The sequence below is a fragment of the Phyllobates terribilis genome, unplaced genomic scaffold (genome assembly GCF_046119375.1).
Source record: "Phyllobates terribilis strain yellow unplaced genomic scaffold, ASM4611937v1 Scaffold_8__6_contigs__length_399053987, whole genome shotgun sequence".
Lineage (NCBI taxonomy): Eukaryota > Metazoa > Chordata > Amphibia > Anura > Dendrobatidae > Phyllobates > Phyllobates terribilis.
In genome coordinates, this window is record NW_027362768.1 from 344,060,575 (window position 1) to 344,077,052 (window position 16,478).

Sequence of the window (16,478 nt, forward strand, 5' to 3'; positions counted from 1 at the left end):
CTCACATATCTAAAGTCATATAAAACATCAGCACCCATTCAGGTTTGTTTCAAAGTTTTCCTTGCCTTATACAATTATTTTACAAGGGTCATTGCGAGATTATATCATTTCTTCACGCCACGACAGCAAAGCAGAGAAGATGAAATAAACAGGAAAAAGATCAGAAGTGTAAAAAAAAAAGTAACTAAACAAGTAAAGTCCTATTGTTTCTATCACAGGTAAGAACAAGCCGTCCTGACACAAAGCTGAACTCCAGACATTTCCTACATAGAAGTACAGGGAAAAGAAAAGTCATTAAGAAGATAAAATGGCAGATAAGAATGTAAACGATTATTCCGACAGACATTTATGGCTCCTCTGTTCAGCTACAGCAGAGGAGGAGAAGGTGCACATGTGCTAGTCTCTGCCCATAATGGCCTATAGGAATTATGGAAACAGCCCAGAGCCCCCTCTCCACTCGTCTGTATGGAGAATGAGGCAGCTAAGAATTAGCAAACAGGGGTCATCGTATCCCCTCATCCTTTAGAAACATACGGCATATATGCAGGATGTTTAAAGGGGTTGATTCTTCATCACAAAAAGGGGTAAAATTGTAAAAATTTTCAATTTGCTACTTATTAAAAATCCTCTGCTCTCGAGAATAGAAATTTTTCAATTCTGTAGTTTACCACTCGTTGCCTGAGTCACTGGCCACCGCTGCAGGACCTAGGCAAGGAGTGCAGCGCCGACAAGCTCTGTTATACAGCTTGCAAGCGCTTCTTTGAAGCTGTCCAAATCACTAAAAGCATCGCTGAGTGCACAATTTGGGCCAGTGACTCAGCCATGCCGCTGACCCAGGAATGTCAACCATAAGGAGCGCTGCTGTGCCCCTCGGTAAGTAAGAAGGAAGGAAATGATGCGCTCCTGAACACAATTTGAGAATAACCCTTTAAGATGGGAATTCCACTTTAAATATCCACTGATGACACATGACTGGGATATATCATCATTCTATGATCGGTGAGGATCCAACTATGGGATCCCAACTGGTTCTGATCAAAGGGACATAGAAAGAGGATGCAAGGTTAAATTAGTGCTAAGTTTTTCCTGCTCAGTGGTGCCCCAGCCACTTGCCAAGCAAAAAGATCCACAGAATTGCAGATCCATGAATGGTGCTGCAGCTCCTTTATTGTCAATTTGAGGATGGGGGTCCTTAGAGGTCAGATCAACAGAGGTCAATAAGTGATAGCAAATCATTGAAAGATTGAAATGTCCCATTAAATATTATTAAAAAAAAAAAAGTACATCCAATGATTATCGCGCAAGGAAGAAAATTAACTAACTCGGCAAGATCACTAAAATGGGGTCGAGGACAGAGCACTGAAATCCAACACTTATGAAAGCCAAAGTCCGGTGGTGCTCAGCTAACAGTCCCAGAAAAGGAAAGCAAATATAGTGTCCAAAGAAAAAAGATTTAGCAGCACTCACCGGTCCAGAAATCATTGAGTGCCGCTAATCCTTTTTGCTTTGTACACATTCAAAAGGGGACTTTACAAGTTGCACTCCATACAAAGCCAAATCCATCCTGCAGGTCTCAGGAAGAGAACTCCTATCCATATGCCCTAATGGGGCCTATGCGGGGCCAAAGGGGACCCAAGTAGAGGCAAGACATCCTTATATTACGCTGTTGGCCATTTACCTGCTGCAGGTAAAATGCTTACCAGGCAAGTCATCAGTTCCTCAGGGGTGGGATGGTCAGCTGATTGCCTCTGACCTGACAGCCCCTAAAAACAATCTTTGTATGAATAGTTTCGCCTCAACAGCAACAACTACAGCCCACTGGCCACACACATACTAACACATAGCTCCCACATCATACAGGAATTACTTTGCTTTAAATGTTGTACCAAGCTACTATATTGGACTGCTATCAATAGGCTAGAGGATAGATTATAGATTGCTGGGGTCTGACCGTTGGGACAAGGTCAAACATGAACATCATCTTGTGGGGTCCCAGCAGTCAGACCCCCAGAAATGAATAATTTATCTGCTATCCTATGAATAACCCTTTTAATTTTATCAAAAAATTACACACAGAGACAGTGCCAAAACCAGTGCTCGTTCTGGGAGACTTGGAGTGACCAATAGTCATATTGGAAATTATCAAAAGGGGCATTTCAGTTGCCACAAAGTAATACTATACATCTCTAATAACAAACACCGAGGGGTCTAAGCTAAGGAAACCCCACTGACCCTGAAAAATGAAGTGGCAAAGAGGGAAAGACACTGCGGGGTAAACCAAAAACTACAAATATCGTACCACCAAAACTGTGAAGAAAACACTCAAAACGTATACATAAATTTGCAAATACACAATTCAACAAGCGAGGAACAGATGTGTAAAAAAAATGCTGCTGATACATATAAAATATGTAATTTCACTGATACACAAGAAAAAAATAAAAGCATTTTAAAGTACAAAAATACACAACAGACAAGAAGCCCCTCACCTCCTGCCACATAACTACCACAAGAAGCCCCTCACCTTCTGCCACATAATAACTCCCATTAGAAGCCCCTCACCTCCTGCCACATAATAACTACCATGATCCCAGCATTAAGAAATGAATAAATAAGCAATCAAAATTCATAAAGTAACCCAAACGCAGAGCAAAAGTGCAAACCACACATGTACCAAAAAAAAACAAAACAATAAAAATTATATATATCACACAGAAATGTCGGTGTGATCCAGATGCAAACAAAGCAGCAGACCCACAAGAAAGTGAATAAAGGTAAGCGGCCATAACCTGGACCAGGTACAGTGAGAGTAACAAGGAGTCAGGACGGACACCCCATGCATTTCGCCACCTCGAGGCTTCCTCAGCGGTGGCAAGAATGGATCATGTGTGTACTGTAATGCTATATTAGAAGATGAGTGTGCTGGGGGCCGCAGCTTCTGTATTCTCAGGATCAGTGGGGGTCCTTGATGTAAGGGCTTCTCAATGTGGGGGGGGCTTCCCTGATGTGAGGTGTCCCCTATTTGGGGGGGCTTCTCTGATGTGGGGAGGTTCCCTGATGTGGGGGGTCCTGATGGGAGGGGCTTACCTGATGTGGGGGTTCCCAATGTGGTGAGCTTCCCTGATGTGGAGGGGGTCCCGATGTGGAGGGCTTCCCTGATCATTAGGTGATGATGACTTTATAGCCCCTTTAATACTGTTACCAGCCATTCTGAGGCGCCCCCTACTGCTGAGTTAGATGGAGCCCCCTTTTAAGGCCAAGGTCACTCTGCAGTACGGGTCTCACACACCACAGGCCGCTCACGTACCCTCTTCATAAGAGGCGATGATGGAGTCTGCCCAGGCTGTCTCATCCTCCTTTATATCCAGCACTCGGTCTATGGACTTCTGGGCCTGGGACAGCGCCTGCTTGGCGAAGCTTGACAGCTGTGAGGCGTTAAACCAGCTCATGGTGCCGGGGCCGCCACCGCCGCCTCCTCCACCCGCGGGAACCCGTTACCCACACAGCGGCCGCCGAGCTTCCAGCACCACTTCCCGAACACGTAGCAGTAAACAAACCCCGTCACGACGTCATCACGGCGCTCCCAAGCAAGATCAGGTGACTTCCTCGCTGTCGTGACATCATCGCGGCGCGACACCGCTGTGAAGCTGGTCATGTGACTTACAGTCATCACCGCATTATTGCACTAAAGGGGCGGGGCTTTTCCTTACTGTCTTAAAGTAACAGTGGCCTTGTTACCCATAGCAACCAACAAGACCGCTTTCATTTGTTTTGTTTTTTAATGATCAGTTGGTTGCTATGGACAGCAAGGCCGGTTTTACTAATTTTACATTTTATTATTCTTCATTTAGATTCAGTGTAACATGTTAAAAAAATATGCAATAAATTGCCACTTCTTGGTCATAATGATGTGACCCCACAGCTGCACGCATTCAATTCACGCTGCAAAGATTTTTCCTAGTTTGTGCTTTGTTTGTTTTTATTTCTTACCGCAGCCATTTTTCATTTTTGCCCTCTCGATTTTTCCTCCCTTTCTACCAAGAGGCGCAACTTTTTTATTTTTGCATCTATTTTTTTTATTTATTGTTTTAGTGGCTTAAAGAAAAATCTAAAATTTGTAAAAAAAATAAAATAATAATAATAAATAAATAATAGTTGTGTGTCACCATTTTCTGAGACCCCCTGTAACTATTTTTTACTATGGAGGGAGCACGAGGGATGTTCCCATATTGGGTAAATGCAGATTTTCCAGAACGAGTGCGGAGAACAGAACCAGATCGCATTCCCAAGATGAATTCATCTGAACAGGAATCAAATGGGACTCGGCTAAGGGCTCATTCACACATCCGTGCAAATCGGTCCAATCTAGGACTGGCGGTGACTCCCCGACCGCAGCGTAGCAGCTTCATGTATTTCTATGAGACTGATATGGGTGAGTCGGGAGACCCACGGCCAGTCCGTGCATTGCGGTCCGAGACGGGACCAATTAGCACGGACATCTGAATGAGCCCTTAGGGTATGTTCACACAGCATCATTTCAACGTCAGCGCAAATTTTTCCAGGCAAAGCCGCTTCAGGAAAGCTCCAGCCAATTACATTTAAAAGCCAGTATGGTATGAAGTATTGCCAGACGGCCAGGATCACAGCTGCTCGTCAGAGGGTAGGGGAGTCAGATCCATTGCAATCAGCTGATCGTGAATCTGTCTTAGCCCATGGCCACTATCAGTATTTGATCAGTATTCGGTCAGTATTTTTTCTCAGGAGTGGGAGACAAAACCAGGTGAGGAACAATCAGAGAAAAGGTAGAATAGAAACAAGTCACCAATTCTGCATTTATCACCCACTCCTGGTTTTGGCTCCCACTCCTGAGAAACAATACTGACCAACTACTGACCAAATACTGATAGTGGGGCCATGTGTTTAAACACATACATAAGAAAATGGTACCAGTGTCATCAGTTCTGTGCATAAGTGTGTCACCTGTGGTCCGTTTTTACTATCGGTGTGTCATCCGTGTGTCCATTTTTACCATCAGGCTGGGGTCCCACTAGCGTATGGCATCTGATGTGATATGCTAATGACATTCGGCTCCCGCTCTGCTGAGAGCGGGAGCCGAATGTCAGTGCTCCGTGCTGCGGAGGGGACGGAGAAATCAATTTCTCCATCTCCAATGCTGCTGACATCGGCGGGTATCGCACTGCACTCGGGTGTTATCCGAGTGCAGTGCGATGTTTCACACGCACCCATAGATTATATGGGTGCGTGCGATCTCAACGCAGCATGCTGCGATTTTTTTCCAGGCCGATCGCAATCCAATCGTCCCTGGAAAAAAAACGCCACTGAGCACACACTCATGGGATTAAATTGGTCCGAATGCAATCCGATATTTTATCAGATTACATTCGTCCGATTTAATGGCAAGTGAGAGCGAGCCCTCAGTGTATCATCTGTGTGCCCATTTCCACCATCAGTGTCATCCGTTTGTCCGTTATTGCCATCAGTGTGTTTGTTTTTACCCTCAGTGTGTCCGTTTATATTATCAGTGTCATCCGTGTGTCCGTTTTTACTCTGTGTATAATCCGTGTGTCCGTTTTTGTCATCAGTGTGTCATCCTTGTGTCCGTTTTTACCATCCGTCTGTCCTTTTTTACCACCAGTGTCATTTGTGTGTTCGTGTGTGTCATCCTTGTGTCCGTTTTTACCATCAGTGTGTCATCCATGTGTCCGTTTTTACCATCCGTCTGTCATCCATGTGTCTGTTTTTACTACCAGTGTCATCCGTGTGTTCATTTTTACCATCAGTGTGTCATCCGTGTGTCCGTTGTTTCCATCAGTGTGTCATCCGTGTGTCTGTTTTTACCATCAGTGTGTCATCCATGTGTCCATTTTTACCATCCGTCTGTCATCCGTGTGTCTGTTTTTACTACCAGTGTCATCCGTGTGTCTGTTTTTACCATCAGTGTGTCATCCTTGTGTCCGTTTTTACCATCCGTCTGTCATCCGTATGTCTGTTTTTACTACGTGTCATCTGTGTGTCTGTTTTTACCATCAGTGTGTCATCCGTGTGTCCGTTTTTACCATCAGTGTCATCTGTGTGTCTGTTTTTACCATCAGTGTGTCATCCGTGTGTCCGTTTTTACCATCCGTCTGTCATCCGTGTGTCTGTTTTTCTACCAGTGTCATCCGTGTGTCCGTTGTTTCCATCAGTGTGCCATCCATGTGTCCGTTTTTAACATCAGTGTGTCATCTGTGTGTCCGTTGTTTCCATCAATGTGTCATCCGTGTGTCCATGTTTACCATCAGTGTGTCATCCGTGTGTCCGTTTTTACCATCAGTGTGTCATCTGCGTATTCGATTTTACCATCAGTGTGTCATTCGTGTGTCCGTTTTTACCATCGTCTGTCATCCGTGAGTCTGTTTTTACTACGTGTCATTCGTGTGTCCGTTTTTACCATCAGTGTTTTTCACGGATGGATAAAAAAATAAATGACAAAGCTTCTATACTTTGTAATGTTACACAGATCCCATTCGTGTGCTGTACGTGTTTTTCACAGACCCATATACTTGTTTTGGCCCTTTTCATCAATGCTGCTGGAAAAACCAAAACACATATGAACAGAACCATAGATTATCATGGGTACGTGTTGTATCCACGAAAAAAAAAAAAACATATGCAACATAGGTGTCTGAATGAGGTCTTGCATGTAACAGGCTCGCTAACCCCGGATCCTGCACTTTTCTTTATTCCCACTTTTTACATAGCACCGTAAAATAGTCTGCAGCCTGGCACACCAATGGTGACCATGCCTGTTAGCTGGCAGGGGTCTCATACACTGTCTGTCAATTAATAAGCAGTCGATAAAACAGAGAAGACTCCTCTATGAACCGCACTCGCAGCCCTTGGTTTGCTTCTAAATCATCAAAGCCTGGCCATACATTTCCGAGATACGTCAGCCAAATCCAGGGATTTCACAGTAGTGTGTATAGGGCCGTGTGCCCTGACGGCAGATGTCTGGGGAGAGGAGGACTGGACAATTGGATTGTAATATGCTCGAACTTTTCTTTATCTGTCAAGAGACTATACAATACAAACTGCACACAGTTAGATCCGACGCGACTGGTGTGCTGACTTAGAAAATCCACATAAGAATGGGCTAAGTAATTGTGACGATACAGCCTATAATCTTAATAAGCCAGACATTTTTAGTAATCCAAGAGAAATACATTTACAAGTCAACACAAAATAATAATGTATGTGTATTTATGTGCCTGGTCAGGAAGAACAGACCAGTATTTGTATAACCCTGATTGTTGTCTCCTCTTTGATTCTGGAACAATGAATGTTTGCTAATTATGTTGATTTAACCTTTGTGGACCAGGTGGTTTATTGACTCACAAGACAGGAGGACAAACAAAACAAATTCATTAAATGCTCAAACAATGAGACATGAGGCTGCCCTTTCTCCCCAACCTGTGGATGTACACTTAAAAAGGACATGTGCTTCTGTAGCAGGGGAGACTTGGAATTGAAAATTGAAAGAGGTAATTAGACTTAGCAGTAATTCTATTTCCTGGAGTCCATCCTGACAGCACAATAGAGGACGCCCTCCTTATCCTTTCACGAGAGGTTAAAAGCCTTCCCCTCTCTCCACCCTCCAGTGTTTTTTCTAAGTAGCACACCAGGATGGATGCAACACATTTATTTAATCTATACATACATATGTTACTTCACAATGCATAGAAATTAACGAGGGAGGGAAACTAACTGTGCTGTCAGGATGGACTCCTGGAAATAGAATTACCGGTAAGTCTAATTACCGCTTTCCAGGACGTCCCCCTGACAGCACCATGGAGAATACCAAAGTATTTCCTCTAGGGTGGGACTACTGCGTGCAGAACCTTCCTGCCAAATGCTACTCCCTGTCCTGCTAAGACATCTAACTTATAGTGCCTGGAGAAGGTGCTCAGACTTGTCCAAGTCGCTGCAGTGCAAATCTGTTCTACAGAGGCCCCCCCTTTTTCTGCCCAGGACGTAGAGACTGAACGGGTTGAATGGGCTTTTAATCCTTCGGGGGGATTCTTCCCCTCTGCTGAGTATGCGAGGGTTATCGTGGATCTAATCCACCTTGCAATGGTTTTTTTTAGAAGCTCTCTTCCCCTTGTTGTTACCCCATACTGGATGAACAGGTTATGATCTACCCTCCAGTCAGAAGTAGCTTCTAGATAACTGATGATTGACTGTTTCACATCTAAAGAATGGAAAACTGTTCCTTCTGGTTTTTAGGGAACTGTCAAAAAGACGGGAGGACAATCTCCTGATTGATGTTTTTTGCAGAAACTACTTTGGGTAAAAAACCTGGTTTTAACCTTGGCACAATCCTATCCTCAAAGATCTGCAAGTATGGATCTTCCATGAATAAAGCTTGTAGCTCCCCCACTCTTTTAGCAGTGGTTATAGCAACTAGAAAGGCCGTCTTAAAGGTAAGCCTGCTGATGCTTATTTCCCCGGCTGGCACAAACGGTTGCTTGCATAGGGCATTGAGCACTAAATTAAGATCCCAAGGAGGAACAGATTTTCTTATCCAAGGCCTTAGCCTCTGAACTGCCTTTGAAAACCTGGCTATCCAAGGATGAGATGCTAGGTTGGTGTCAAAAAATGCTCTTAAGGCCGAAATCTGGACTCTTAGGGTACTTGGCCTTAGCCCTTTGTTAAACCCTGCCTGCAAAAAGTCTAGAATCTTTGGGATATTAGGGTTTACTATATCCACTAATACGCTCCCACTTTCTAAGCAGAACCTTTTCCAAATTTTCCTATAAATAGCTTAGGTGACTGTTTTTTGACTTGCCTGTAAAGTAGTTGTTACCTGATCCGACAGCCCCCGGGATTTCGGGATCTGCCTCTCAGGATCCATGCCGAGAGATGTAGTTTGTCTACGTTCTGGTATAAGGCTGGTCCTTGGTGAAGGAGATCCTTCCATAAGGGAAGGAATATGGGAGCTTCCAGGGCCATCTTGGACAAAAGACGGAACCTACTCCTTCTCGGCCAGAACGGGACTATCAGTATTATTTTTGTTTGATCCTCCTGTATTTTCCTTAGCACCCATGGAAGGAAAGGAGTAAGAGAGGCTTTCTGATCATGTCTGCGATAGCGTATCGATTCTCGTCAGATCGTCCTGGGGATTTAAAGAGAAGAATTTCCTGGCTTTTGCATTTTTTTCTTGTCGCAAACAGGTCTATTTGTGGGACACCCCAGTGGTGACACAGTGTGTGGAAAACTTCCCCATTTAGCGCCCATTCTAACGGTAGAATCTCTCGTCTGGTCAGAAAGTTTCATAGTTGATTGTGAGACCCTCTTAAGTGGACAGCCGAGATGGATAAGGCCAATTTTTCTACCCAAACAAGGCCTTGAAGTATTGTGTGTTTCGGCCTCCCTGATGTCGCAGAAAAGATACTGTCGTCGTATTTTCTGACAGTATCTTTATGGGTTTGCTCTGCACCAGGGGACGACTGCACCAAAGAACTTCCCATACGACGTGAAGTTCTCGGTAGTTTGATGACATGGTTTGAACTTCTGGAAACCAGGTCCCCTGATAGTATTTTCCTTCTATGTGGCCACCCCACATATACAGCAAAAAATGGCAGAATTAAAATATAACTTTTATTGGGATAATTAAAATCTAAAATAGTATCTAGATACACACAAACAAACATAAATAGGGATGTTATTCACCCAGTGGGGTGGACTAGTTCAGAAAATACAACAGGAAATATATGTTCCTTAATTTACTACAATAATGTTTACTCCTTAATAGTAGAGAGAGACTATCATATGCAAACAGTGGAAATTCATAAGTAGAAAGAAAAGGAACAATCTCACCGGTCCTGCAGCACGAATTTCTCCACAGAATAGCACAGGGTTAATCCAGCGGTCATCCACCTCTGACCCTATAATGCCCTGTTCTCATATGCTGTCCCTAGGACCCCAAAGCTCCCGCCCTGACAAGGGCAGTCCACAGCTGACCCTAAAGATCTGATCAGCCCTACATAGACCCTACAGAAGTTTCCCAACGCGTTTCCTCACCATCAAGTGATTGATCAGGGGAGTAACAGAAAAATTATTATCAATGGTCTAGGGTATGGTAACCCTCCATGCAGGTATATAGAAAAGGCCACCCCACCCTGACAGACTTGCGTCGGTTGTGATGACTACAACTGGAGAAGGAACCCAGTCTACCCCTTGAAGATTTTTTGGCACCGTCTACCAACTCAGAGACTCCTTTGTTATCCGAGACAGAGGCATTATTTTGTCCAGGGACAACTGCCTTCTATCCCAACATGACAAAATCACTTTCTGAAGTTCCCTTGAATGAAATTGGCTCCATTTCACACAGGGAATGCAGGCTATCATCAGTCTGAGGATCTTCATTGCGGATCTGATCGAACCACGACTTTTTGAGAACTGATGTATTTTGTCTCTTAATGCCCTTTGTTTCACCACGGGCAGAAATGAGGCTCTTAGATGGGAGTCTAACATAACCCCCAAGAACATTTTTCTGGTTCTTGGGAATAGATCCGACTTTTCCCAGTTTATTAACCATCCTAGATTTTGAAGGGTGGACACTGAAAATTTTACATGCTCCTGTAACTCTAGATGAGAACCGGCCACCAATAAAAAATCATCTAAGTAAGGGACTACAAAGACCCCTGCTTCTCTTAGAAAAGCTACGATCTCTGCTACTAGTTTGGTAAAAACAGTGGGGCAGTAGCTAGACCGAAGGGTAGGCAATAGAATTGGAAGTGATGAATATGATCTCCGGATTTGATGGCAAAACGGAGATATTTTTGATACCGTTGATGAATGGGGACATGATAGTATGCCTTTTTCTGATTTAACGTGCACATCACTGCGTCTCTGTCTATTAGTGGGATAGTCGACCTGATTGACTCCATTTTGAAACGCTTGGAAGTTACCCATTGATTTAAAGGTTTTAAATGTATAATTACACGCATTTCTCCGGAGGGTTTTTTGATGGAAAACAGTCTCGAGGAGTGTCCGCGGAACCATTCGCCTCAGGGAACTGCAACTATTGCTCCCATTTTTAGAAGGGCCTGAACCTCTACCCACATAGGGGAAGTTTTTTGTGTAAACTGGGAATCGGTTAAGACGAACTTTTCGGGAGGGTACTGGCAAAACTCTATTTTGTATCCTGAACTTAGAGTGTCTAATACCCACAGATTTTTTGTTATGACCTGCCAGTTTGCGATGAACCGATTCAGTCGCCCCACTACACCCATGGCGTCATTGTTTACCTGACCCAGAACCAAAGGATGGACCTCTACCCCTACCCCTACCTCCTATGGGGTAACTCCATCTACCCGCCTTTCCTTTCCCTTTATACTACTGACGGTAAGAGGCAGAGGGATGGGGTCTACGAAAGGGCTGATATTTACTGGATTTTTCCTTAGGAAACCCCTTCTATTTGCCTGATGCGCTCTCTAGGATCTCATCCAGAACAGGCCCAAATACTCTAGCTCCTGAGAAAGGAATAGAACGAAGTTTGTTTTTCGACTGGCTATCCCCTGACCAAGTTTTCAACCAAATAGCCTGTCTAGTTTGCGTTTGATAACGCATTATTCCTGGCTGCAAATCTGATGGATTCCGCAGAAGCGTCAGCCAGTAGCCAGTCTGAGTAAGGGGGATCGACTTTAGGATAGTATCCCTAGGAGTCTTAGATCTCAGCTAATCTTCAAGATCGTCGACCCACATGTCCATATACCTGGCGGCCGACGTAGCAGCGATATTTGCTTTAATAATAGCTGCTGAGGTCTCCCAGGTACTCTTCAAAGGGCCGTCTGCCTTCCTATCCATTGGGTCTTTTAAGCTGGAAGAGTCCTCAAAGGGAATTGAAGATTTCTTTGCTATTTTTGCTACCGGGACGTCAATTTTGGGAACTTCCTCCCAGGTTTTAATGTCCTCATGCTCAAATGGCAGACGGAGTCTAAAGTCCCGTGGGACGACTAGCCTTTTTTCAGCGTCTTCCCACTACTCAAGGATCATGGCCCGGATATGGTTGTTCACCGGGAAGACCCTATTCCTCTGTGACCTGAGGCCCCCAAACATCTCATCCTGTATAGAATGAGATTTCGGAGCGTCTTCCACCTGCATGGTGTTTCGGACCGATTTCTAAGGCTCGTCCGTATACTCTGATGAGAAAAGTTATCTTTTCCCTTCCTCCGGTGGATTCGAAGCTGTCTCTTCCTCCTCGTCATCCTCAGACCTGTCGGTTTGTGGCTCTTCCTCTGAACTTAGTTCCATCTCTCACCTTGGCCTCTTTACTCGGGGTCCTGGTTGGGGTATTTGGGATGAAACTAGTCCGGAAATAGAGGCCTGAACCTCTTCCCTGATCATAGACCTCATGTCTACAAGGATTGACGACTGTTCTTCCCTGACTATCTTGGAAGTACAGTTCTCACATAAATATTTCCCACATGCTGGAGGCAACTTGCTATTACAGATGGCACATCTTTTGGGCTTCCCTGTATCCTTTTTATTATCTTTTTTAGCAGATGTTGGTGGGATAGTGGGAACCCTGTCCTACAAGACATAGAGGGACACATTATTTATTTAAGGGAAGACTATGGCTGGCAACACCCAGACTATCTCTTTCAAGGTCCTTCTTTACTCATGTGTACCATGGCTAGCTCAGATGGGGTCTCAGCTTTACCAGAGTTCTCCATCTTTAACAGTCTCCAGCACAGCAGATCCCCAGACAGCAGGTACATTTTTTATATTACCTGTCCCGATGTCTTCTCTGCTTCATGCGTTCCACCTTGGAACGCACGCCGACTTTTTCTTTAATTTTTCAAAAAGTGTGCGTTCCCGCACACACCGGGAGTAGTCACCGGAAGGGACGCCACATCAGGTCCTGGAGCTGCACCGCATGCAGGAGGCTACGCCGGAGCAGAGAGCCCTCGCCGGAGGGAAGCGGCCCTGAAGCAAGGAGCAGCGCTACACTTGCCCAGGCTGAGGAACCCTCATTGGGAGGGAGTCAGCCGCGGACCTCTTCTCAGGGGGAAGGAGAAGCTGGGCCGCCTGATTCCCCTGGGTCCACCATCCGGTAGGTTCTTCAGGTCCTCAGTCCTCTTGCTCCTCTCCTGTTCCTATCCTTCCAGGGACAGGAAAAACACTGGAGAGGGGGGGGGGCTTTTAACCTCTCCTGTTTCCTGTCGCTGAAAGGATAAGGAGGACGTCCTCCATGGTGCTGTCAGGGGGACGTCCTGGAAAAGAGACTTTACAAGGAGTATCAAAGATCAGACTCTCTTCACACCATCAGCTTGGTAAGATGGCTTTACCAAAAGAGACACAGATTTGGATTCTACATGATTCTACCCTAAGGGTATCGGCCCTGACTGGAAAGATATGGATCTGCTCCATTGACCATCAAAGAGACCATGAATAGATTTGGGGAGACCAGGTTGGGACGATGAAGTCACCTGGCCCCATGGATATGTTGTTTTGGGTTGCCAGGTGGGACCCTCCGGTCACCTGGAACCCATGGAGACATTCGGAGAAGGCAGATTGGGACCAGCCCATCATCTGGCCCCATGGAAACTCTCGGGTCTCCTGGCTGTGTACCTCGATGGACTGCTAGCTTCTTAAGCTTGACGCTACCTTCTCTCTGTGGGGGCCCACCAGAAGTGGAAGTCCCAGCTGTTCTATCCCAGGCGGGCGGAGCAGATGGATGAGACTGTAGGTCTTCCCAGTAATCCTTTATGAAAGTTTTCTGCCAAATATTAAAATGAGGGTCTGAGTCTGTCTATTGTTGCGAACGTGTGTGTGCCCAACAGGACAGAAGAGTCTAAAATTAATCTGAGTGGCCAGTGTGACTAATATATATATATATATATATATATATATATATAATTTATTTTTTTTCTTAAATCATGGTATGTATTTAAAATTTAGTTTTCTTTTATTATCACAATCTATATTAAAGCTAAAAAAATTTGCAATTGTTATACTGACCAGAAGGTCTAATAATTAGTCTCCTATTTCCAAGTGAGCTGTGATATCATCTATTGTAACTGGTGGATCCTATGTTATTTACTGTATATATCAATGTGCCAAATTTTAGAGTTTGGTAAAGGAAAAGGAGAATAGCGAGCTGGTGGGAATCCACACTACAACAGCTGCTTGCACCTGAAACCACGCCCGAAGTGATGGCCAAAGGAGGCATTAATGGAGGCTAATCGTGCGGCCATTGGCCAATACAGGTGAGAGTGGTCAATGTGTGCAAGTCACCTGATTGTATTAAAACGCTTAAAGGGAATGTGTCACCATCACCTATTGTGAATGGTGGATCCTGTGTTATCTACTGTATATAGAGGTGTTATCAGTCATTGTACAGGAGGAGGAAGAGGTGAGCTGTGACATCACCTATTGTGGATGGTAGATCCTGTGTTATCTACTGTATATAGAGGTGTTATCAGTCATTGTATAGGAGGAGGAGGAGGTGAACTGTGACATCACCTATTGTGGATGGTAGATCCTGTGTTATCTACTGTATATAGAGGTGTTATCAGTCATTGTACAGGAGGAGGAGGCGAGCTGTGACATCACCTATTGTGTATGGTGCATCTTGTGTTATCTACTGTATATAGAGGTGTTATCAGTCATTGTCATGTTAGTGGTATGAAACGTTAAAAAATAATATTTTGAAAATACATTTAAGATAAAAACCTGATTTAAACACGGTCATTTTCTGTAATGTTAAGTGAGCTCTTAGTGAAAACATTTAAAGCTATATGCATCCATTCCTTTTTCTGCACGTTACAGACTGTTCCTCATTACTCCCAAGGCCAATCTTGCCTAAAGCGATTTGATCTAGTTTTATATTTTAGGATATGGAAGTACAATACAAAGTTATATGGTGGTACAGTGTTAGACAGAAAAATCTATGTAAATACTTATGTCCAAAAATGACAAAAGTATTCTTGAAGTGATACCTTTATTGGCTAACCAGCAGAAAATATATATGTGCAAGCTTTCAGAGCACATAGGCTCCTTCGTCAGGCAATATTACAAATGAATTCATAAGACAAAAGGCACAACATTTAAGAGATGTTAACAGTATGACATTTGTTCATGAGGAGGAGGGGGTAATGCCTCCTAATAAGTCCATGAGATGTCTGTGGGAATGCTTAATTATTTGGAGACCATCTGGTGGAGGTGTGCACATTGACTCCATGTAGTGAGTCATAAAACCAGGTGTTAGATTGAGTCCTTGTGTCAGTGAATTGAACTTCTTTATCAATTTGAATTCCCATATTCAGGAAGCTACTTCTTGGGATTCTTGTGGCTCTGTTCATCTATTATCAGTGGATGGTATCCTTGTTGAAGGAATGTATTCCTCAGGTCATAGTAGCTGCAGTTTTATTACCACTGGTAATAGATAAACAGATCCACAGAGCCACAAGAATCCCAAGAAGCAGCCTCCTGGATTACAGACAAAGGGAGGACAACAACAGAGTACCTCTTGTGGTCACATACAACCCTCACATAAACATCCTAAGGGAAATTGGTGCTGATCTCCAACCCATATTCCACAGAGACCACAAACTAAAAGAAATATTCCCAGAACTACCACTTCTCTCCTACAAACAGCCCCTAACTTAAGGAATCTCCTTGTCAGAAGTGTCCTCTCATCACCATCAGTGACGGGCACATTCCCATGTAAAAACAAAAAATGCAAAACTTGTACCCACATATTACCATCAAATACAATCCGTATACCAAACACAAATCAGTACACTCCCTGACAGAAGTTATGTCGATTCTCCATGTTATGTAAATAAAAGCTTATAACCTGACGTTAAATTCATCCATTGGTTTTATCAATTACTCTTTTGAAAGCTGAAACTTTCCCAAATTTGGTTTCGGTTAAGAAAATAAATTATCATCAATGCTGAAATATTGATCATTTAATGAACACAGAATGGTCAGATTTTGGAAAGACAAAAGTTTTGTCGCCCACAGAAAGTAATGTGATATTCTAACCAATAATTATCTTAAAATACAAATATATGTTGCATAACATTGGTGAATGAAGTTGTGGTGCTATTAGAGTCATATTTAATATTTTGTGTGACTTCCATGAGCTTGAAGGACTGCATCCATGCGGTTCAACAAAGATTCATACAATTTATTAATGAAGTCATCAGGAATAGCAGAGAATGCCGTCTTACAGGCCTCCCAGAGGTCATCTAGATTCTTTGGTTTTGTCTTCCAAGCTTCCTCTTTCATCCTACCCCAAACATGCTCAATGATGTTCATGTCTGGTGACTGGGCTGGCCAGTCCTTGAGCACCTTGATCTTTTTTGCCTGGAGGAACTTTGTTGTAGAGATGGATGGATGAGATGGAGCACCATCCTGCTGCAGAATTTGACCCCTTTTATGATTTGGAATGTAAGAGGTAGCTA

General features: G+C 43.9%; 1 protein-coding gene across 2 annotated transcripts in view; it reads right to left on the reverse strand.

Annotated features, from left to right (window-relative positions):
• Positions 1 to 3,609, reverse strand: part of TMF1 (TATA element modulatory factor 1) — a 28,861-nt gene extending 25,252 nt beyond the window's left edge. The window contains exon 1 of one of the 2 annotated variants that reach the window (XM_073644718.1): positions 3,308 to 3,609. In XM_073644718.1, the coding sequence (XP_073500819.1) occupies positions 3,308 to 3,449 (142 nt within the window). In that variant the 5' untranslated portion in view covers positions 3,450 to 3,609. Of the gene's footprint in view, positions 1 to 3,087; positions 3,200 to 3,307 lie in introns of those variants that run through there. The other variant, XM_073644719.1, reaches the window with a different exon arrangement.
• Between the last annotated feature and the right edge of the window lie 12,869 nt (positions 3,610 to 16,478).